This window comes from Balaenoptera ricei, chromosome 14 (assembly GCF_028023285.1).
Source record: "Balaenoptera ricei isolate mBalRic1 chromosome 14, mBalRic1.hap2, whole genome shotgun sequence".
NCBI classification, from domain to species: domain Eukaryota; kingdom Metazoa; phylum Chordata; class Mammalia; order Artiodactyla; family Balaenopteridae; genus Balaenoptera; species Balaenoptera ricei.
The window spans coordinates 72228901-72254201 of record NC_082652.1 but is presented as its reverse complement, the minus strand read 5'-3'; the positions used below and the strand labels follow the sequence as shown (position 1 = coordinate 72254201).

Genomic DNA, 25301 nt, shown 5'->3' with positions numbered 1-25301 from the left:
AGCACTAACTGAGGGAACAGAATACAGGAAAAAATATTCTTGGTCTTTTTCTTTACACAGCTAACGGTTTCACTGCAGAGAGTCTTTACGTGCATTAGCAAAATAACACCAAGCTGTACATGATTAGTAAAAACTAGGAATTGGAATTGGAAGCAAAATTCTTTAAGGCATTATGGGCTTGAGTACACTGGGACTTTAGAGGTATGAGCGAGAAATCTCTGGGGTGACGTCAATGAAGAGGTTGGACGTAAGGCAGCCCTCAGACAGTTTTTTCTGAACTTCACTGATTAATGAGCACAACATTCAGTACTGCTTTGAGCAGATTTGGAAGTCACATGAAAGAGCCGCGGTGGCACCGGCTGCTTCTCTTAACAACATTGCTAATTCATGAGCAATCCCAGCTCTTAGAATATGGTAGAGATCTGAGTAGGAAGGATGCTTGAATTAGAACTTCTGAAACTCTGACTTGGAAACACATGACCAGGGGATTTTGTGAAAATGAAAATGTAAATTCCAAAGCAGCAGATCTCGGAGGAAGGCTGGGTTTCTGCATTTCTAACAAGCTCCTATGCGACACTGATACTGTGGGTCCACAGGCCACACTTTGAGAAGAAAGGCATTAGAGGACAGCTGGGCATTTCTGAGGCCTTGGAGCTAACTCTTTTCCTCCGCGCAAGAAGAAGACAGCTACGTCTGGTCAAAAGCCATGTCTCTTGGAAGGTGATCTCTTTGTGGAGATCATTTTCATCTTGATCATATCTTTTGTTCCCGAAATGATAAAGCAAATGTTTGAGGTTTTTGTTTTGTTTTGTTGCTGTTTTCAGATTTATCTATTTGCTTATTTGGTAAAAAGAAAACAGAGCTCAATATTTTAATGTGATGCAAAAATAAACATAACTGTCCCCAAGTTTCACAGTAATTGTATGGCAGGTAGAGAAAGAAAAATAAAAGACCAAGCAGAATGAATGAAGAGTGGTTTATCCCAGAGGGATGGAATTATGGGGAAGTTTCCTTTTTCCAACTCAAATATTTCCATAACATTTGAATCTTCACAATAAGCACAGATGTCTTTTTAGGCAGAAATTATAATAAAAATAAGGATATAACTAAACATCAAATTTTGAGAGGGCCAGGTTGTCATCTCTACATGGCTGTCAGCTCTGTCATGCTAGTCGCATCACTTTGGGCTGCTGTGATCTTACATGAGATAAATTGGGCAACTGCATATTCTTCAACATTTGTAAGAAATAGGACAGAATCAGTCAGTTTTAAACTTCCAAGTTTTAGGATTAGTGCATTTTATACATGAATCCACGTTCCCATATCTAATCATGAGTGAAAACAATGCATTCTTACTAGCAGTTCCAAACGGGTGCTTTCTTTTCTAGCAGCAGCAAAATAATACAATGGTTCAGGAACTGAACATTTGTATCCAACTTCACTTTTGGCTTAGTTAAGCAAAATCATCATCCCCGAATAAAGGTTTTCAATGTTTTTCAAACAATTTTCCTTGCTGAGAGGGCTCTTTTTCATAAAATCATACAATGGTCCCTGATTTTTTTTAAAAAAAATATGATGCACCATCTCTTTAACAGAAAATTGGGTTACTGATTGATTATATGCTGCTCACAAATGCCAACTTAAGCACAAGTAAGGAGACGCTACTGAATGTTCATAACTCAAAGGCTGCAAGACCATGCTACATGGTTGCATTATTACCGTCTTCTATTTTAATGAAGACATAGCACAGCACTTTGTTGGCCTAATTTACACGATATATCAAAACTATGTGAAATGCCCTTACACTACGATGGGAGAGAAATTACAACGCATATGTGAATTACAGAGCTTAGCCTGGTTGTTACGGTAGGGCATTAGCATTCCAAAGTTGTAGTTGGAATGTTAGTCTTTTATAAAGGTGGCAGTGGATTTCTTTTCAGAGGAAATTAAAGTGCATGAAGCTGTCTTATAAACTGTTAGTGAGAACTGTGACATTTGAAAACGATTAACAGAATATTGATTTTTTTATTTAGATACTCAATAATCTAGAAGTGTCCAAATAACAAATGGATTGTAGGAATATACCACCCACTTGGAGAGGATAAATGAATATTATAAAAATAATAATATAATAATAATAACATCAACTATTTATCTAAGAATCACAGTATGAATTCAAGAATGTGTGTTTTGAAGCCAGGATTTGAATCACAGGTCTGAAATTTACTAGCATGGAGCCATGAGAAAATTAGCTAACATCTTGGTGTTTCACTTTTTCCACCTGTAAAAGGGCATAATATTAGGTCCTCCCTCATTGTTTCACTGTGAGCGTAAATAATTTAATATGGGAATGCACAACAGTTCGGACTGAGTGCGATTGCAAGTGACAGAAACCTCATTACCATGGTTTAAAACCAAATAGAGCAACAAGGTCCTACTGTATAGCACAGGGAACTATATTCAATATCCTGTAATAAAAACATAATGGAAAAGAATCTGAAAAAGAATATATATATATATATATATAAAGTTATATATATGTATAACTGAATCACTTTGCTGTACAGCAGAAATTAACACAACATTGTAAATCAACTATACTTGAATAAAATAAATTTAAAAAAAACAAATAGAGGTATTATTCCTTATATTAACAGGAAGTCTTAAAAGGAGCAGTCCCAAGAAAGCCATCATGGACTCAAATTTCTCCTCATTTCCTTCTCATTGTCCTTAATAGGTGAACTAGTGCAGAATGGCTATGACTTAGGGCCTCAATGCTGCTGTCCAGACAGAAAGGAGAAAGTAACAAGGGGGGAGGGGGCGGTTCTGAGGTCGGGAGAGTAAACTTTTTCCCAAGGAGTCTCCTGATTTCACACCATTCACCAGAACTCTGTCACGCAGACACTCCTAGCTGCAAGGGAGTCGGGGAAACAGAGTCTTTTAGCTGGCATACTGCTGAATAGAATGGAAAATATCCCTTTATTAAATAAGGAAATAGGTGGGCAATAAATATGTCATGCACAATACCTGTCATATCACTTTATTTTTAAAAATTCTTTTCTCCATTGAAGCTCCTTGCCTCTCTCCTTCTTTATTTATCTATTTGGCCACACCGAATGTGGAACCTAGTTCCCCGACCAGGGATTGAACCCAAGTCCCTTGCATTGGAAGCATGAAGTCTTAACCACTACACCACCAGAGAAGTCCCCCTGCCATGTAACTTTAAATCACACAGAGTCTCATAAATACTGGCTGTTAATATTATTCTACATTTTTGTACTTTATATATGCCTCAGCCTCAGTGAGACTAACCATGGTATATGCATCTGAAAACACAGACATTTCTTTGCAGTGGCTCATTTACACAGGGGAGATTTAAAGTACCGCTTAAAGAGGAAGTTCCATTGGTGACCTGGAGACAGAAAGGCTAAATCTACAGGAAGATAAGACATGGGGCATCTGTCCTCAAATCAGCCCTTCAACTGAATCTGAGTCATTTGTAGAGAAAATTTACAGACCCTAGTTAAAAGAATTGTTGTCTTAAAGGGTTTTGTGAAACAAGGGACTCAGGCAGTTTGATAAAGCTTAACAGAGAAGAAGAGGCTATAGAGATACCCTGTCTCTGGGCATAATGCTCAGGCACTGGAGAGGTTCTAGAGCTTGCACAGCCTTACACAAAGCAGCAAAGGCCAAATCCAAGAGAGGAGGCAGGACACCTGGCAGGAGATGGAAGCTCTGGGAAGACATAGGAGAAGTCCAGCAGGCATGCCAGACTGCCAGATACACATTGATGACACACCTCCCCTCCCAGGACTCCTAAAAATATGCAAAGAAGGCACTGCAGGAGGCTGAAGGCCCGTTTTAGAGAGTGGGGAGCATTCGTGACAATGAGGAGTAATCTAGATTGTGTATGTGTTAACTTATTTAATCCAGACTAATACTAGTATAGTCTTGCTAGTTACTTTTTTTTAGTGCTTAGTGCCTGGGTCACAGAATATACGAAATAATTCACATGTATTTTCTCAAAAAATGTTATAAACACTGTCTGAACTAGGTATTCTTCTACTTTACAGATGAGGAAACTAAAGCACAGACAGGTAGAATATCTTATCCCATTTAGAAAGTTCTAGGGCTGGAATCTGCACTCAAGTACACCTGACTCAAAAATCATACCCTGAGCTCAAAGACTTGCTTGACAAATAGAGAACTACCATGGTTAATTTTTAGAGAGAATGTACAGCAAAATACAGTGGTTTTCAAAGTTAAGTATGCATAAGACTCACCTAGAAAGTGTGCTAAAAATGCTATTCCCTAGTCCCTCCCCTGGTATGTCCAGGATTCTAATTCAGGTGGTGTCAGGTGGAGCTTAGCAATTTGCATTTTAAAATATGCACATATCACACTGATGCAACCATACTTTGAGAAAAGTGCTGGGATAATAAGGGTTGTAGAAACATCATCTATAATCCTCAGAATAATCACACAAGAACAAAACTATCATCTTTGTTTTAGAGGAAGAAATTAGTTTACTAGGATTAAGTACTCTGCTGGTTTTTCCACTCTGACAAAACTAAATAGGATGTTTTTAAAAATCATTTTAAAAATTTTAGAATAGTTTTAGATTTACAGAAAAAATGTGAAGACAGTACAGAAAGTTGCTATATATCCCATATGAAATTTCCTCTCTCATTAGTAACATATTATTATGGCAGCTTTACTAAAATTAATGAATCAGTACTGATGTATTATTATTAACTAAAGTCCAGACTTTATTCAGATATCTTTAGTTTTTACCTAAAGTCCTCTTTCTGTCCCAAGATCCCACAAAAGACAGCATATTACATTTCATCATCATGTCTCCATAGGCTTGCCTTGGCCCCAACAGTTCCTCGGACTGTCCTTATTTTTAATGACCTGGATGGTTTGAGGAGTATTGGTCAGGTATGTTGTAGAATGTTCCTCACTTGGGGTTTGTCTAATCGTGATTATACTGGGGTTATGGGTTTGGGAAAGGAAGTTCACAGAGATGAAGTGCCACTGTCATCACATCCTCCCAGGGGTACATGCTCTTATCATGGTTTGTCATTGTCGACGATGACCTTGATCATCTGTCAAGTTTCCCACCCCCCTCCCCCGTAAAGTTACTCTCCCCCTTCCCCTTGCATCCTGTACTTCTTGGAAGGAAGTCACTATGCACGGTCCACACCGAAAAGAGTAGGGGTTATACCCACCTCCTTGAGGGTAGGTTATCTATATAAAGTATTTGGAAATCTTCTGCATGAGAGATTTGTCTCCTCTCTTCCATGTATTTATTTATTTATTAAGGAATTTATTTATAGTAGTATAGACCCATGATATTTATTTTGTATTTTGAGTTATAATTCAAAATTACTTGATTTATTGTGTTGCTCAAATTGTTCCAGCTTTGGCCATTGAGAGCTTTCAGTTAGCTCCTGTGTCCCTTTGACACACTCTATCATTGTGCATTTTTCTTTCTTTCTTTCTTTTTTTTTTTTAAAGAACTTCCGTACTCTCTGGCACTTACCTATTTCCAGCCTAAGTCTTAGAATCAGCCATTTCACCAAGGAATCCTTGTTCCTATTACTGGAGAATGCTATTAGAAATTAAGATTTGCATGCTGGATGTCATTTTTTTAAGTACATGTACTTTTGGAAAACCAAAAAGACAGATTTTGTTGGTTTTTTGCCCTTGCTTTTGGAAGGTGTCAGATATAACTAGTGAGTAAATGGATTAAAAGTCAGAAGACTTGGGTTTTTCTTACAGAACTAGTAAGTTCTATGTGATCTTAAACAAGTAATGGTCCACCAGTCTTCATAACCTCACTCACAAAACATGTAAGAAGAACTAGCTCTTCTGCCCACTTTTTAGATGCATTGGGAGAGGAATTTAGATAATGGATGTGAAAGCCACTGGAAAATATAAAATATCAGACAAACATAAGGCAACATCATCATCATCATCACCATTCATCAATTATTAATTATCATAATCTTACGTGACTATTTTGGGTGAAAGAACAAAGGAAGAGCTATTTAAGCTGAAAATTCTGTGCTGGGCTACCTGCCCTTTGGCTGTAAAAAGTATAGAAAATCTTTTATGGCCTAGCTAACACCCTTCATGCATTAGTAATAAAGGATTTTGGCATCTTGAACCAAAGTTTTCTATACATTTTTGAAGCTCTCCTAAAAGGAAAAGGATGGAAACAATTTCCAGCACAGACTTATTCCAGCAGTGCTGGGGCCTGAATTGGCTTTTGCAGCTACTAGATCTCGGAGTTCAAAATGTGGTGCATGATGGGATCTGTCTTCTCCTGAGCCCTCTGTCCTTCTGAGACCTCCCTAAAATTATTAGGAAACGGCTTGCAGATAAAACCTCTTCATTCTAAAATTACATTATTTATGCTGCCAAAGCTACTTCGCCAGATGACCTTGTCATTTCTCTCTCCCTTTTCTCCTTGGCTATCGCAGATCTGCTGTGGAAGAGGCTAGTGAAGCCACTGCTGGTGATGGGAACTGGTGGCCATGGCCAGTGGGTAGCTGACTCATGGAAGTGAAGCGTTCACCATCTTTTCTCTTGTCTTTTCTTCTTGTCCAGATCCTGGACACGTAAAAAAGTGTCCACACAGGAACATCCCAAACACCCTGCCCACCAGACTTGTCCTCTTTATTCATGAAGCCCTTCTGACAGCGTTTCTCTCTCTTCCTCTCCTCTATCTATACTTCTCAATCATTTGGTTCTTAATAATATGTTGTCTTGCAGCTCTGCTTGTCTTTTTTTTTTTTTTCATGTTTAAACTGCCTAGGTTTTATTTCCCCAAGCATTCTATTCATTCTATGAGAACAGTGGTAGTATGTAAGATGCTTTTTATTATACATCCAACGTTAAGAGCCAACAAATATGATAAATCAAACATGGTCTCAATAAACATCTGCTGAATGAACGGATAAAAACAGAAATAGCTTAGTGCTTACTATGTACCAAGGACTGTGATAATCCTTTAGTGTGATTCTCCTTGTTTAATTAACCCATTCAGCAATGGTTTTCCCAGTTTTAGGGATAAGGAGGGAATCATAATGAGGGTCACGAAGTTAAATCTTGGTAGAGCCAAGATTTAATTCCATGTGTGCAGAAATGTTTCGTGGCACTCATTCTTAGATTTGTGGTTTGGGTGTTCAGTTAACTTCTCTGAAACCCTGTCTCATCATCAGGACAATGAGACGGTCATCTCAAACAATTGCTGAAGTCCTTTCCTGCTTGACTGATGTGCTGAAACACATGAAGAATTGACCTTTCGACCTTTTCATCCTGGGTGCCCCTCTTGTATCCATGATCTTGTCTTGGCTTCCACTGACTTCTACAAAAATAGTATTTTAATTTTTTTTAAAATAAATTTATTGTTGGCTGCGTTGGGTCTTCGTTGCTGCACGTGCACTTTCTCTAGTTGCGGTGAGCGGGGGCTACTCTTCATTGCGGTGTGTGAGCTTCTCATTGCGGTGGCTTCTCTTGTTGCAGAGCACGGGCTCTAGGTGCATGGGCTTCAGTAGTTGTGGCACATGGGCTCAGTAGTTGTGGCCCACGGGCTGTAGAGCGCAGGCTCAGTAGTTGTGGCACACAGGTTTAGTTGCTCTGCAACATGTGGGATCTTCCTGGACCAGGGCTCGAACCCATGTCCCCTGCATTGGCAGGCGGATTCTTAACCACTGCACCACCAGGGAAGTACCAAAAATAGTATTTTAATTTTTTGACTCAACCCAGTCTTCAGGAATGGTTCTCCTAAGGAAAACACAGAGTCTATCCCTGGGATTATTATGTTGGAAGTATTTATACACCTATCTTACCTTGTTTCATTTTCATACCTATGAGTTGACAAATGCCTTAGATGCAGTAATAACAGGGCTTAAAGAGATAGCAAATTCTATAGACTTCACATACTTGCATTTTAGTGTTTGCAGGATTTCCTTGATTTTGAATTTTTCCCAAGAACTCTGGAATGGCACCAATAAAATTAGTAAGAGTGCCATGTAAAGGAAAAAACAATCAAGCAAAAAGAAGGCGAGAGGGAAGAGGAGAATAAAATAAAATTCTCTGGAAAAAGCTGAGTACTCATATGAAATGTAATATATCCTTAACTGAACTTGGCATGGCTTGTGCATAAGAGTAACTTCAGATTCTGTGCAAACTTGAGAATAACCATTATATGGAAATCAATTAGTGAGTATTTGTTAGATAATTAATATGCACCCAGCATTATACAAGGCACATTAAAACAAAAGTATTAGACATGCTTCTCTAATAAATAAATTATTCTACCATCTCCAATATATCCTGATACTGAAAATAAGCTGTTTCTGACAGTTTGGGGACCAGGTAGTTGGCAAAAAAAAAAAAAAAAGAAAACCTTCAAGTTTGGACATCAAATTTTATGTTAGCACAGGTTTAGAGGGTAAGGACTTCTATGACCCAAAACGATAGCCAAGGTACAAGTTAGTTGTAAACCATCAAATGGAGACCCATGTTCTCTGATGGAACAACCCCCTCTTAATAGGCCTTGCAGCCTGCCCCCACTTATTCTTCCATCTGGCTAACAGCATGTTGGCTACAATACCACGACACTGCTGAAGACCCTTCAGAATTTTCCCCACTCCCATCCCCACCCCAGGTACCTAATTTAGGGAGACCAAACACTCCAGTTTACCTGGGGTTGTCCTGCTCTTAACACTGAAAGTCCTGCTTCCTAGGAGACCTCTCAGTCCTGGGCAAACAGGAACAGCTGGTTGCCCCCTAAATGCTGCAGCGTCAGGACCAGAGCCATCAAGCTCTCCCACAGGCCTATTCCTCTTTGTATGTCCTACTCCCTCCACCTACGAGTCTGTTCTCCTTCTCTTCCTTTAATTCATTCTTGAAGATTGATTAAATTATCTTCCCTAAGCTATAGGCTATGAAATGCATTTTTTCCCCGAAAGGCGGTTTCACCCTTCTATAAACAGAACTTTATTCTAGAGGGAAAAAAAAAAAAAAAAAACCAGCAGCCTTACATAACCTTTCACAAAAGCCCTACTCATTTTCTACCAGGACCTGAAAAGAGCCTACATTTCATGAGCGAAGCAGAAAACTTCTCTCACCAAGAGGAACACTAGTGATTTTCATTCAGATTGATCCAATCTGCACAGCTGAACCCCCCAGGTTCTCTTCTTGTAGAGTCTGATTTGGAGCACGCCAGTTAAAGCTCCTCTCTCTGCCAGGCAGTGCAGAGCAAAAAGCTTCAAAACCTCGCACTGAGCTTTCTGTCTGTAAAGCTTTACTCTTCTTCCAAAATCTCAGTTACGCCCCTTCTCCCCCTGCCACAGAGGCCCAGGCAAATGAACATCTGGTCTGTTTCATGCCCTGAAGACCGTTCCCCATCAAAAGATGAGAGTCAGCATGGGGTCACTGGCAGGGTCTCACTTTGAGCACCTGTGAGCTTTTAGCATCAGACCCAAGAGGCAGAGAAGGGAGGGTGAGGATGGACCCAGGGCCCCAGTGTCCCTTTCAAGTGCCTGCCATTTTCCTTGCATCTGAGTATTTTTAAGGAGGAAAGGGGATAGAGGGAGGAGAAAATATGGAACGCAAAGCCGCAGACCCTTTTACAATGTGCCTTCTTCCTTGAGCATTGATAAGAAGGGAAAAGGCAGGTGGAATACCCAGAGAGCATTTTCAAGGGCCTTTAATCTCAAGGAAAAGGAAACATGTCATGGTCTCCAAGAAATACATTAGCTGCTAAATTACACACCAGAAGGCTCTTGGATGTTGGTGTAGTTCGCCATTCCAAGACCAGTTCCTGAAGCCAAAGTCCTCCAAAGAAGCTTCAAGCTAAGATTAATCAAGTATGGATGGAGCCTTTTCCCGTTGAGTAGATTTTTACAAAGAAATCGAACCCAGGGGCACTTCCATCAGTGGGTTTTCAGTTTCCTAGGGCAGTGTTTCTCAGTCACCTGGAATTCTCATTCAGTAAGTTGAGGTCTGGACTCACTTTCTGTTTTCCTAAAAAGATCCTGGGAGATGCAAATGCTTCTGGTCCATGGACCACACTTTGAATAGCAAGGTCCTAGGACACTGATTCTCAAACTTGGCTACACGTTGGGACAATCCATGGAGGTTTAATAACTATGTGTGCTGGGCCTCATCTCAGAGATTCTGATTCTATTGTACAGGATAGAGCTGGGCATTAATACCTAGCCAAGGTGAGAGTGTCTTCTTCAGAGAGAAGATTCTCGGGACATATTATACCTGGCACTGCACGTTAACCAAGCAAGCACTAGCCTCCAGGTGTTCATGCTAAGTAGATGCTGGACTCAATGGGTCTGCAGGAAATGGATGTGGTTAACCAAACAGGAGTTAAAGGAGGAGGTTAATTTGGATGAAGGATCCACAGGAGGTACATCATACAGTGCCAAGTTTCATCAATATTGTACCGTGTCAGATCTAACTTAGCTGAATCTGTTAGCCTCTGGATCTAGCAAAGGCATGGACCATGGACCACTAACCATGACCCACTAAACGAAGCATGGGCTTGATTTCAAAATTGCTGTTAGAGTCTGACATCTTATTTTATTTCTAAGTCTTTAAAATCAACTACAACAATGAAATTGAGGAGGGTTCTAGAGTGCCCTGCCCATGCCTGTGAAATCTGCTATATGTAGACTATTCCAGTATAAATCTAGCCCATAGTAGGATAATATTAAACCCAGCTAGCCTTTAGAGAACATTTAAGGGTCAAGCATTGGAATGGATATCGTTTATCTAACTGTTGGAGTGAGTTTATCTCCAGTTTAGATATGGGAAAGAGAAGTCGACTTTGTCTCCATTTTACAGATGGGGAAGTCGAGGTCAAGTCCACTAGCTGACAGGCTTTCCCCCGCAGGTTGTGCCACGTCTCTCATCATAACCCAAGACCACAGGACCATGCAGCCAACTCCTTTGCAACTTGGCAGCAGTGGAGGAAAGGGGATGCAAGCTCAATGGCTTCTAAATGATCTGTAACTTAAAGCTAGGAGAACACTCATCCATTTTTCTTAAGGAACAGTAATAGAAAGAAAATGTATACAACAGGAGCATCTTGAAAAAATAAGCTGCAAACATTTTTAAATCTTAAGTTCAGTTTCCTTTTTTTTAAAAAGTCACCTAGAGTTATCAGGCGTACATTTCAAAGGAGGCCACGGGAAAAAGAAATGTCTCCGTGCCAATCTTATTTGAATAGAAAAGGTAAAGTCCTGTTTCTCTCTGTTCAGTGGAAGTAGCTTTCAAAGTGGAAGTAGCCTGTTACACATGCTCATTAATAATCACTTGCATTCATCTAGCTCTTTACACTTTGCAAAGATTTTTTTTCCCCCATGTTACATTGTGTCCACACAACCCCATAGGTATTTCTAAACATGTGGGATAGGTAGGTTCAAAAATTCACACCTGGGGCTTCCCTGGTGGCGCAGTGGTTGAGAATCTGCCTGCCAATGCAGGGCACACGGGTTCGAGCCCTGGTCTGGGAAGATCCCACATGCCGTGGAGCAACTGGGCCCGTGAGCCACAACTACTGAGCCTGCGCATCTGGAGCCTGTGCTCCGCAACGAGAGGCCGCGATAATGAGAGGCCCGCGCACTGCGATGAAGAGTGGCCCCCACTTGCCACAACTAGAGAAAGCCCTCGCACAGAAACGAAGACCCAACACAGCCATAAATAAATAAATAAATAAATAAATAAATAAATAAATAAATAAATAAATAAATAAAATATACCCAAAAAAAAGTTAAAAAAAAAAAAATTCACACCTAATAGTCAATAAAATCAGGGCAAGGATTACCTACTCAATTTGCTTAAATTTGTAAATGATTGTGCTGAAACTCGAAAAAGGTCTTTGTTGTGAATTCATTTCAATGCATTCAACCAATATTTATTAGTACGAGTAGCTACTATCTTCAAGACAGGATCCAAGGGTATTCTCCAGCCTCAGCCAAGCCATCATCATGCTTAGTTCTCCTGGATCAGGTTACACTCATCTTCTTTGAATTCACTATGCCTCCATCCACTACGAAGCCTTTGCACTCACCCTTCTCACTAGCATTTTCTCCCCTGCCTCTCCCTAAACATCCCCTCTTTAACCACGTTTACTTATTCTTCGGGTGCCAACCACAACTTTCTCAGGGGAGCCTTCTTTGAGCTGGATCTGAGCTGCTCTCTTATAATTCTTTCTTTCAAAGGCTTATCTCATTCGAAATAATGGACTTATTAACATATTTATTTGATTAGCATTTCCATCCACTGCATTCAAAGTTCTATCACCACCTTAGCACAATACCTGGCACGCACTCAATAAATAAGGAAAGAAAGGGTCATGGAGGTCTGGGGATGTATGTATAGCAATAGGCTGCCAGATCTGCCACATAAAACTCCATATCCTCATTCTTGCCAAACGTGAGCTTGGTTTAAACATGATTGACAACTTTTTACACTCCTTTCTTTTTGTTTTTCTTTTTGGTCAATCAATCTATGGATACAAGGATGAATGAATTGGCTCTGTCACCCCATCTGGCTAGCATTAATATATTAATGATATAATGCACAAACATGGTAGTTGATATTTTTCAGAGTCTACCCTGCTTAGTTTGTGCTTCTTCTCTTAATGAGTACTTTGTTCTGCCTTGTAACCCGTTTAGTTATGTCTGTGCCTGTCACCTTCTCTTAGTGATAAACTCTTGGAGGGCAGAGACACATTTAAGCCTTTCATTTAATTCTTTGTAACCCACAGTAAATGTTTAGTAACTATTATCTTGAATAAAAGTCTTCATCTTATTTGATCCTTATAATACCTCAATGATTTTGTCAGGCATTGATAGTCCTACCTGAAAAATGAGGACTTAAAATTTGAGAGACAAAATGTGTGTCCGTGAATGACTGTACAATAAGGTAAACGCTATGCTAAATCTGTATTTCCTAATATATGACTTGGGAGAGCTTACTTAGAAGAGCACATTAAATTTGGGGCACTTGATTACCAGAAAGATATAAACAAACTAGAGGGAGTTCAGGTAAGAAAAATAAACATGATTAAGCTTCTGGAGAGGTATGAAGAAAGATTAAATGAACTAAATATTTACAGTCTGGTTAAGTGAGGACTCAGGGGGGAGGCAAGAATGATTTATGGCTAAAATCATCTAACAGGCTTCAGCACAGAAGACACAGAGTGCCACTGAGGAGGGCAAACAGGAACCAGGAGCTGGGTGACAGGAGTGACAGGAGGAATATTTAGAACAGGACTATCTAAGATGAATTGTAAGATGAAATTTTAACAGCAAGAACTGATATGCTGCTGAAAAGTTTCAAGGGAAACAGTGAACAAACCATCCCTGGAGACATCTCAAACCAGAAGGGAAAATAACTAGAAACTGTCCTGCAGGGAACAGCTCTGCCCAGACATTAGACATGAAAAGGAAAGCTTTGCAGATTTTCTCTCTAATTTATATTCTTCCGGGATCCCAAGCGGCTGAGCAAAGATGTGGGAACAATGGATTGAGGACTCCGGGCGCAAGGGGTTTGCTTAAATGTCTCAGCCTTGGCTCACATCTCTAATGAGTCGGCACAGAGGCAACACCCCAGTGAAGCCACTGCTAGCATAGCCAAGGCTTTATTCCATCCAGGGCCCCTCATTAGTCTGTCCCGTGGGAAGGGGTGAAACAATTAGGGACGCCCCCCCAAAACTGGGAGGTGTGCGTATGCCCTTGTGCAAGCATGGGTTTTTTTTGAAACCCACAGTCATATATGTAACAATGATCCTGGGCCTGTGTACTATACCATATTGGAAACATACCCAAGTTCAAGTGCCAGATTAGGATTTTAACTCATACTTGGTATCCAGCATTATAATTCTGTGATTTAGTCATCTTTGACTTCTGTCATATTCAGGGGATTTATAAGGTTCCTCAAATTAAGCCTGGCACCTCAGGATCCAGCTTCCCTGTAAGTGACATGCTGCATAGACATAATAAATAGGATAAAGCAGGATACTGACATGGCAAGAGTTACTCTAGGTAATCAACAATCCGACAGTGACTAAGGATCTCTCTTCCAGTCTAAAATAAGTGTTCATTCTGGAAAGCTGTTTAGGGAAAGTTTGGGCTAAAGTAAGCATGATACAGTATCAGGCAAGAACTTCCTAAAAGTTAGATGACCAACCACATCTAAACCTAAAAGCAAACGTTGCTTAGTAGGAAAAACAGAATAACTACTAACAGTAATAGTATTGACGCCACAAAGCAAATGGCTGCTCAGTTGGAAAAACAGAATCATAGACGTACCTTGCTGAAATCACAAATGGCCAATAAATTTATGGGAAAAAATGTTCAACCTTATTAGCAATCAGGGAAATGCAAATTAAAACCACAGTGAGACGCTAATCCACATCCAGCAGATGAGGGCAAATTAAACATATGACAATACCAAGTACTGGTGGAGACATGGAACAGAGAAGATTGTCCTTTGCTCCTGGTGGGAGTGTCAATGCAAAGTTCAATGCAACTTGTCATTGTCCCCTAAAAGTAAAGATGCCCTTTCTATGACTCAGCAACTCCATCCCTAGACATGCACTCTAGACATGGTGGCAAATTTGTTCCACAGAACATGGATAAGAATGTTCATAGCAGTATTATTGGCAATAGCAAAATACTGACTTCCCAGAAGTTCAGCAATGGTAGATTGATTAAGTGTGGTTAATTAGTATCATGGAATATTATACAGCAGAGAAAGTGATTGAAGTGCAGCCATATGCATTCTCACAGATGAATCTCAAATATTTAAGGTTTAGCAAAATTACATACCAGAGAAGAATACACACATTATATTTATTTTATATGGTCAAGTACAGGCAAAGCAAAATCATATGTTAAAGATTCAAGCATATGTAGCAAAACTATAAAAAGGCAAGGGACTAATTAATACAAAATTAAGAAAACTGCGGGTGGGTACATGGGTTATCTGTTTCATTAAAATTATTATTGTGATCAATGTTATTATTATTAATTATACCCAACACTATATATATAGTATGCTCATAACTTAAATAAATCATATGTTGAAAATAGTAATATAACTAGAAGTTGTCTAGTCCACACCCTCATTTAACAAGGAAAAACATAAAGAAAAGTGGCATCCAAAGTAATAGCGGATTTCAGAAATGCTACAAACCCATTAGTGAAAACCAATTAGCTAGTGAGGACTCAGGACTTGATTTAGAATCTCCTCTTTTACTTTAGACACATCTCAACAAAACACAGTTACCTATTTCTCAGCAAATCAGAAGTAGAAAAGAGAAAAACTTCTCTGAAGAAGTCTTACGACAGGGGGAACTTCCAGCTGGATACAAACAAGTAGATAAATCACATTCTACAAATCAGTAATAAAAGTCTTAGGAAAACAAAGCAATAGACTGTGGCCATTTAATGGGAAATAAACAGTCCTCCATGAGGCAATATCTTCAGAAATCATCCCTATAAGATCAGATAATATAATAAGTGAGCCACAGTAATGCCTGGGGCTTCTTAAGGACAGGTTAAATTATGTTCTACATACTTAAAATGCAGCTAAGGGAGTGGATAAACATTTTTAAAGGCTTAAAAAATTAGTAAAATCAGGAAATATTGGTGTTTAACAAGGAACTTCAGTACTAAGAACACTAACTAGAGTAAATAACATTTATATTAACCATTTAATTCGTTTATTCTCTTATAAAAATGTTAAAGCCAATTTAAGAACATTTAAGATACCAGAGTAATATTGGTATTGATAAGCTCTCTTATCAGGTCAAGATACACTAACGGGTTGGTATTTTCATTAGATTGTATCATAAAGATTCAGTTAATTCAGTGGAACATTTTTGTCCTAGGTATGCCCAAAAGTAGCCTTCTGGCAAGAACTAGTCTTTAACGGATAAGCAAAAGACAAGAGCAAAATCTCCAAATTGCAATGCGTACCCGTTAAATCGCTCAAAATAATCACAAGTAGTATAAAGGGCCTTCCTCTCTTGAAACCGTGAAATGGCTGAACAAGCAAGAAGTCAGAGAATTTGGATGTGTGAAATTAAGCTAAAGTACCTCACAAAAATAAGAAGTAGGTTATAGGCACTGGGCTCATGGAATTTAGGAAAGAAGAGAAATTTCCTCACCCAGGTCATGTCATAACAATAAACTTTAAAAATATGATCAATAAATATGGAATGATTTATATGTTTTCTGGTTGAACTATTCCCCCAAGAAATGAAAGCTGTGAATAATATGGTTGTTTCAAACTATTTATAAAAAAGCAACATGTACTAGTATAACCATTGGCAAATCACCATCAATAATGAAAAAGAAGAAATATATTCAATCATACACATTATTATGTATTTCTAAACTGTACCATTGATAAGGTCAGGCATTTCTCAACCACCAAAAAAAAAAAAAATTACTTAACAGTTGAGTTAAAGAGGTCTGTTTTTTAAACCTCAGGCTAACATGTGTCAAAGAACTTTAAAACACTATAGTAATTTTGATCATCAATGAGCCAACCTAGATTTCTGTGTGTTAGCCCAGCACTAAAGCAGAGAAATAGAAGGAATCAACCATCTACTGAAGGAGGAAGCAAACTGTGGAATACTAAAAGGCACTGTAATTTACCTTTGTGCTGCAATTATAAAGGTGTGTAATATTCCGCATTTTAGTTTTTGCTGTTACCCACTTGGCATGTGTAACATGTCATTTTATCTTGCACGTTTCAATTGGCCTACAGGGAAAGTAATCTGGACTGTTCATCCTTTTTTTTTTTTTTTTAAATTGACAAGTTTAACATTTGCTTTACTTGAGGTCTTGTCTTGAAGGAAAATATCTTAAATGCTTTGGGGTCAGTGCCATGCTACTGATTTTATAATACCCATTAAGAAGTGCTTTGATCTCTGAAAAGTAGTAACTTTGAAGAAAATTAAAGTTCTATTATTCCAAGCAGGTAACATCCTCCTGGAAAAAAAAGCAGCATGCTGAGGTTGGCATAATCTACCCTCCCCTGGTGGTCATTTCTACCTCCCATTAATGCTCTATGAGCTCTGAAATTTCAATGATACTGGCTGAGAGGCCACTAGTTAGTCTCCTATAGTAAGAGTACCACTTAGCTGTCTTTAGAATATACAGGTAGTTTAACCTCCCAAAAAAGAAACACTCATGAAAATTTAAAAATTTGTTTTTAAGGCAAATCCCCATGACCTTGCAAAGTGTAGTACAGCATGTTAAATGCATTGCCTGTGGATCAGGACCTTGGATTCACAGTGAGAAAGGTTTTCCTGGGTTGTATGAAGGGAGGCAGAGTTGATGCTATACAGTTCAGAGATTAGAGCTATAATTCTGTAGAGATAGGCTGGAGAGAAGCAAGCAGGCTGTAGAACAGTTCATCGGGCATCATGTTGATATTTAATTCAGTGTGTTTCAATCAAGACTTAGTGAGATCCCAGGCTACAATTCATTAAGGTATAACTGTTGCGACAATTCACGAAACTCTTCAATCCTCCTCTTGAGTATCAAAATAAAGAAACAGAGAAAAAAGAAGAAGATTCCACGTTTATGTTTTATGAATTGTAAATGTGCATAGTATTTAACACTCCACTTTAGGGGTTACGGTATGTTTCCAGAACCAAGTGACATTTTATCTTCAGTTAATTAATCAAGTAATCCTTGGCAGGCTTATGTCATTATTCCTTTTACTCAGGCAAAACAAAGGTTTCCCGAGATTTGCGTATACAGTTCATGTAAGAGATTATCATCTGAGGTAGGTTACTCCATCAAAAATTGATCATTTGAGCTAGTAGCTGTGTAACAAATACCAAAATACAGCAATGTGTTCCTAAGTCAGTGCAAGTTTCTGAGCGCAATACAGGCCATATCTTTGGAAAGTGGGAAGGTCCATAGCCAGGCCAGAAGAGCTCACTCACCAGTGAAATAGCACACTGGTTTCCAGAAGCATCTTTATGTATTTAGCACTAGCTCAATTCCCCCCCCCCCCCGAAGTCATACATTTGGGGAGGTGGCACGGAGGGTGAAAATGCTCTCTTCCTTGTATATGATTGGCTTTTAATATAAGCAAATGCCAGAAACAACTGCATCCTTTCATCATAGAATTACTTTGTTTGGCAGAAGTATGAGGAAAAAGAAATTTCACAAGCAAAGTTTCAGATGGCAAATTTTCCGAAGAAAAAGTATAAGAATATTTGCTTTAAATTGTAATCTCGGGGCCCAGTCTTCCATGGAAAGAAATATTCTGTTCAGAAATTCAGCACTACCTATGTACATGAAGCATCACCTAAAGATAAAAAGTGTTTTCGTTGAGAAGTTAAGATTGAAAATACAGCTTGTTTCCAAAGGAGAAAGATAGTACTAGATGATCCCACTACATACAGCAGGAAACATTCTAGGAGCAAATCATATGCATTTGAAGAATTTCAAACTATTGAACGAAAGAAGAAATGTAAGCCAGAGAGGAAGAAATCTTTCCTCTCATAAAAGATGCTTTTGAGGATAACTAGAGTGCTAGAATTCCCTTGGAAGATGCAGTGTCATCTTTTCCCTCTCCAGAAACAAGTAAAAATATCCCCTTCCACCTAAAAATCACCTCCTCAAATCTCATCAAGCTCCCCATTAGCTGAGAAAATCGTACTACAGCCTGTAAATATCCTGTACTCCGGGAGAAACTTCCAGCAGGGCTCATTGAAGAATTTAGATAGGATTAAAGCTCTTCCTCTTCAGTGAAAACAATAAGGAAGTTTGCTAAAAGGTTAACTTGCCCAAGAATAAATGTAAGTCATACACACTGGGAAGTTATAAATCTCTCCCCAGAAAAAAAAAAAAAAAATGCCTAAGAGCAGCTCAAGCCAGCCCAGCTCTTAAGAACATTAAAGCAAATGCACTAAGCCTAATATATGCACATATAACACATGTGGTGGCTGTTTCACATGCTTCATAACTCAGAGGGCAAGGCTGTTGTGTGGGAAATGGATGCTGTGACAGGTCCCTGGTGATTTATACCGCAGCACTCACAGAGGAGTGGACAGCCGGTCTGCCCAGGAGCCCTCAGGTCCTGCCATGCTCCACTCAACAGCAAAGCCAGATCTGGGGCATTGGATCTGCTTTGGTTGCGGGGGATGAGAAAGATGTGGATAGGGGAGGTAGCAAGCCTCATCTCACCATGTCCCGACAACATAAACGCGCACTGATGTTTTTAATCGAACGTAACCCAAACATATATGTGAAGAATCAATTAAAATTAACATGTATACTTGCGATTGCATTCATTACCATCGACAATTTTCATCTCTTCTGAGATGCCAGGACTCTACTTAGTGCCTTTGCTTGCTCAAGTCAAATATATAAGAAGACAGCATCTTACAAAAGCCAACTAAAAAGCCACTAGCCTCCTCCTCCAGCTTCACTTCCCCATCCTACGCCAACACTGTCCAGGGATGCCCTTTGTTATGTCCTAATGATTTCACAAAAATCTACAGCAGTTTCAGACTTTATCTAGGAAGTGGGAAAATAGCCAGTGCTATTGTACTTGTCTCCATAACCCTTTGTCACCAATCAACAAAGTCTTTAAAAACATCCTGCTGAATGGGAATTTCACTGCCGGTAAACTAGACACTTGGCCTTATTAAGGGCACCTCCTACTGGTTCTCTCGTAGAGTGAACTGTGCTTTCCTCATCATCAATTCCCTGCCATGTCCCTGAAGAGGGGAAATTGCTACTAAGAGAAAGAGGAGAAACAGATTAAGGAGCAAAGATCAGAGTGATCTGAATTAGCAATATCTCAAAACTGCACCATCCACTTTCCTGGGACTGGCGCAAACTACATCACATTTGCAAATAACACAAGTGGATTTAGAAGTATAGAGGAGCTTAAAGATTTAGACCCACAAGCCTATCCACAGGCATTTCCCTTGTATATGTATCTTTTTGTCTGCCTTTTCAATCATAGACTTGTCCGTTGAGGAGTTAATTAAAATAAAGTAATATACGGTCCTAACTTTCTAGACAAGAAACTTAAATAAGTGGGAAGGGGGATAATTAATTTAGATATTAGTAAAACATATGTAAATCCATCTCCATTCATTTATCTGCACCCTTTGCCAAAGACAGTTGGGAAACGGCTTTAAAATATTTTAGTGTAACTGACAAAAGGTCATTGCCCATTTCTGCACACCTTCCTTGTCTAATGCAATATTTTCAGCCCACGCATTTCAGGCCTCGCTCCATAGACTTTCTACCCAGCGAGGATGCCCCGCTGAACTTCCTCTCTCTCCTCCTTGGCCTTCCACCAAACTGCCCGAGAGCACAAGTCAATCTGTGCGGAAGGAGGGTGCGCCTTCTTTTAAAGACACCTTTCGTTACTGCTTTACTGCAGGGATAGTCTCCCGCCCACCTTCTGGGAGTAATTGCTGAGGACAAAGCTCCGGGAGAGAGAAGCCCGGAGGAGGAGACCAGCCTGAGACGGAGGGAGGGAGCATGGGCTGCTGGGGGAGCGAATGCTGATACGCGTGCACCGCGCCGGAACACACACACACACACACCCCTCTCGCTGGCTCGTGCTCGCTCGCTCTGTCAGGCCAAAGGAAGGTGAAGGGTCGGGTCGCTGTGGATGCGCAGATCCCTGCTCCTGTTCGGCCACGTCAAAAATTTGGGGAGCCTCGCGCTTGAGTGTCTGAATCCCTAACCACCCGAGAGGCACATTCTCCGCTGGCGCTCGCAACCCTGGACCGCGCAGCACTTAGCAGCAACAAGAAAGCCGGAGCCTCAGGCTCCCGAGAGGCTGGGGGCTGGGGGCTTGGACGCGGTTTACATTCTGTTCCCTGTTCATTTCCAAGCCACATGTTGGGGTGTTCCCACCCAACGCCTGGCCCCTGCCAGAGGCTCCTTTCCTCTGGGATTTGGGGAAAGGTCATTTCCGAAGGGATTTGAATGCTCTCCCCTTCTTCCCCGCCCGGGCCCACTCCCTATACCCTAGTGTCCATCTACACTTGTGGCGAGGCCGGCAAAACCAGTAGACTGTTATAATGAATCATTTTGTTCTTTTTTAAATTGTTATTATTCTTTTGGCCGTCGAAACCTCCAGCTCCATATTCGCAGACTGCCGCAGCCCTGAGCACCCCTCTGACCCCTCTTTTTCCTGCTCTAACCCAATCCAGTACCCAAACAGTTTTGCCATTTTTAAATTAGGAACTGCGCTTGCCAAGTACCAGGGCCAGGGGGCTGGTTCCTCAGAATAGCAATCATTTGGAGTTTGGAAATGTCCTGGAGACTTAGCTTGAGAGCTGCATTCACTGTTAAAAAATAAAATAAAACAAAACACGCCTCCTTCCTCCTGGCAACTCTGCAGCCTCCTTCGGCCCCACCGTCCCCTCCTCCAAAGTACCAAAACACATTAGCGTCCCTTTCTCGAATTCTCAATCAGCAAGTCTAAAAATCCAAACCAGAGATGCGTCACATACAAACGACTCAGCCCCACCATCTACATTCCGCACAGACTCCCTCAAAGCCCCCCTGGAGGACCTCCTCCACTTGGCCCTGTGGCCCCAATTCCCCTCCTCCGCAGCTTTGCGAGGCTTTAAGGATCCAACCCAGTTCCTTTCAAGACATCCCCATCACCTGCTTCCTCCCTGCCCCAGCCCGCCAGCTCTCCAAACCAATGCAAGTATTTGCAAAAGCAAAGATGTGAGAAGCACCAGATTTGTTAAAAAGCCAAGAGGCGCCCCTTTCCCCAGCTGCCAACATCCTCTACCCCCAGGGAAAAAAAAAGTCTTCCCATCTTTTATCATCGGTGAGGAAATGGGGGACAGAAGGAGCGCTGAACATCTTGCCCTTTCTCCCTCTACCCCAATTCTACTACTCGCCAAAGGAGATGAGGAGAAGGAAAGGGGGGGTGGGGGGGGGCGGGTGCGAAGAGAAGAAAGGAAAGAACCTCTTACCGGTGACTTGGAGACGTGCGCTGAGCAGGGTAGCTCCGAAGAGTACAAAAGCCAGCTTGGGTACCCAAACACATACAAGACTATTCTCCATATTTCAGCCAACACCTTCGGGGCCAGGGGTCCTGGGCAGCCGCAACACTCACACACATGCACTCACACACGCATGCACACATGCACACACACGCGCCGAGCCCCTTCGGCTTCCTCCTCCTCCTCCTCCTCGTCCTCTTCCTCCACCTCTTTCTCCACCACCCCTGCGCCTCTTCTGCCTCCGAAGCCTTTTTCCTCGTCAACTGACAGAATCAGCAGCAAAAAGGGGCAGCAAAAAGTTCCATTCGGTCCAAGAGATCTCGAGCCCCGGTAAAACCTCGGAAAACTAACTCAAGGAAATAGAGGGAACAAGAGGGGGGAAAACAGCTCTCCACGGGGCTTGCGAAACATCAATAAACAGAATATCCAGGAGGGACCAAGAGGAGACAGAAAGCAATCCTGTGGTTGGGCTGTGCATCAAAAGATTGAGGCTGGGTAAAGTTGAAGAGAAAAATCCGTGCGCAAAACCTGGGGATGCTGTTTGGTTTTCCTCCAAGAGCCGAGGGGGACCTGGGGAGGAGAGGCAGGGCGCTGCGGGGTGGAGCGCTCTCACTTGTTACTGGGGTGTCCGCCAGTGGTGTGTGAGCTGGGAGTTGGAGCCGTACTATCCATTGATCCGGAGAAGTGGAGGGCTGGAAGGGAAAATGTGGAGACCGGAGGAAAACGAACTGGATCAGGCAAAGATTCCACGGGAAAGGGGGTGGGGGCAGAGAGATGCCGGCGAAGAAAAAAAGAGCGGTCGGGGGAGGCTTCCAGCAGCTGCATTCGCCTGGTCTACATATCAATGAGCAGGGATGCCCTCTGTGGGCAAAGCGTGGGAAGTCACTTTTGTCAATGGATCTGGCAAATACTGTAAGTGTCTGGGGGGTTTGCTGCCATTTCTTTTGACACTCAATCTTAGGGAATTTATTTTTGACTGTAAAATTGAGGCGGGTATTTAGGCTGGGTCAGATGGGTAGGGTGTTTCCTTCCTTCTCTGCCTTCAGCATTACTGAATTTTCATCTGGAAGAATCACTTAATCCAACTCCTTCTAGGACAGGTGGGAAACTGAGGTCCAGAAACACAAGGGACAAATACAGACTGCTATTTCCTGACATAACAGCCAGGGTCCTCTTTTTGTAGAATGTCTTATTTCACCTGTGTTCTCTCTTCTCTAGATAGGATTCAGTGCTTTATTCAACCAATTTTAAAGCATTTACCATGCTCCAGGTACCCTGTTAGCTTCCAGGAAATATAAATGTGAAGTTTAATAAGACTCAGATTCTGTCCTCCAGGGGTTGGTGATCTGCTGGGAGAGAGGCGTAAATAGATAATTATAAAATATCTTAATAAATATGATGGTCTGTGTAATGAGGAGGTGCTCTGGGAGTACAAGAGAGGGACTTCCCCAGTCCCCGAGACATGAAATGAAGCAAACACACACAGGAGGAAATTCAGGAAGGGTGCACAGTGGAACCCTTTCAGGAAACTGCTTTAAGCTGACTTTCCTTGCACATCTTATCTCTACTGCAGGACCTCAAGCTCCTTTGAGAAGAGGGATTGTATGTCATTCACCTTTGAACCCCTCACAGATCTAGCAAAAGACTCGGAATACTGCACATGTCAATAGATTTTTGCTGAATAAGTGAACTTACAAAGGAGTGAACTTGGCCACAAAGGACGAAAAATAGAAATGCCACTCTGGTAAAAAGTTCTGTCTTTTACGGAGCTGTTCAGCTGTAGGTTCTCTCCATTCCCCACTGCATTACATTGTCTATTCACTCTTTCTCTCTCTTCCCCAAACTTTCTTATCACCATCTCACACTCATTAGTTTATGAGAGGAGAAAATGTGGCTACCTATTCAAAAGAAGGGGGGAAAGCATGAAAAATACAGGATACAATCATCATCAGGAAAAGTCCCATGATACTAGAACTTGACAACAGTGTTTCTAGATCATTAGCCATGTCCATCCCTTTCTGTCTTGAAAAAGTTAAGATAAGAAGAACCTGTGACATATAGACACTACCAAATGTAAAATAGATAGCTAGTGGGAAGCAGCCGCATAGCACAGGGAGATCAGTTCGGTGCTTTGTGACCACCTAGAGGGGTAGGATAGGGAGGGTGGGAGGGAGCCGCAAGAGGGAGGAGATATGGGGATATATGTATATGTATAGATGATTCACTTTGTTATATAGCAGAAAGTAACATACCATTGTAAAGCAATTATACTCCAATAAAGATGTTAAAAAAAAAGTTTAAAAAAGACACTTGGCAAAATTTGAATATGGGTGGTATATTAAATAATAGTACTCTAAGATATTAAAATTCCTCTATTTTATATTTGCATTGTATATAAAATAACATCCTGTTGTTTTAGAAGATAAACATACTGAAACACTTAGGGGTAGACATTTATGATACCTTTAATTTACTCTAAAATTGTTCAGCAAAAATATGTATACACACATTCATACACACACACAAAGTAAATGTGACAAAAGTGAACAATTGGTGAATGTAAGTGAAGAGAATAAGTTTATTAAGCATTCTTGCCGCTTTTCAATTCTTTTGTAATTTTTTAAATTAAAAGTTCAAAGAAAGATTGAAAGAAAAAAAAAAAAAAAGGACCTGTGATTTCCAGATCAAACCTCCAGAAATAATTTAGATGGATGGGTCCTTTAGAATGGAATGGAAGTCTTTGGTGATCTCCAAATTTCTCAAAATACTCAAAGCTTCCCTTAGCTGAGGATGAGGTAACTGGAGATACAGGCTCAGGGTCTAGAACAAGGATCCTTAACTGGGTCCATGGACTCTTCCTAGAAGGTCCCTGCTGACAAGTTTCAGGGATTTCATGAGTAACCTGAAATTTTATGAAAAATGATTGACTTCTGTGCTCATGATCTTTTTTCCTTAGGAGGGAATATTTAGCTTTCATTAGATGCACAAAATGAATTCAAGCATGCCCTCTGCCAAACCGATGGAAAGAACCACTGGTTTACAAAGTGTGGTACAAGGAAAGAGTTGAAATCTCTTCTGAGAGAGTGATGAAGTCCTCTATTCTCTTCATCAGTAAAAGAATGTCCACAAAGAGTGGGAGGGTAGGAACCAAAAATGGTCCAAGGTGTTCAAATTCCTTTAAATGGATACTGCTCAGTCTAACAGAACAAATAGTGATTAAGTTACTCTTCGCTATGGTCCTTGACTC

General features: G+C 40.7%; 1 protein-coding gene across 1 annotated transcript in view; it reads right to left on the bottom strand.

Annotated features, from left to right (window-relative positions):
* DCC (DCC netrin 1 receptor) overlaps window positions 1-25301 on the bottom strand; it is a 1173736-nt gene that overhangs the window by 1139132 nt on the left and 9303 nt on the right. Inside the window, exons 3-5 of the mRNA XM_059893793.1 lie at window positions 22668-22746; window positions 22196-22317; window positions 22025-22079 (exon numbers count right to left, since the gene is read on the bottom strand). Of these exons, the coding sequence (XP_059749776.1) occupies window positions 22025-22079; window positions 22196-22317; window positions 22668-22746 (256 nt within the window). The remainder of the gene's footprint in view (window positions 1-22024; window positions 22080-22195; window positions 22318-22667; window positions 22747-25301) is intronic.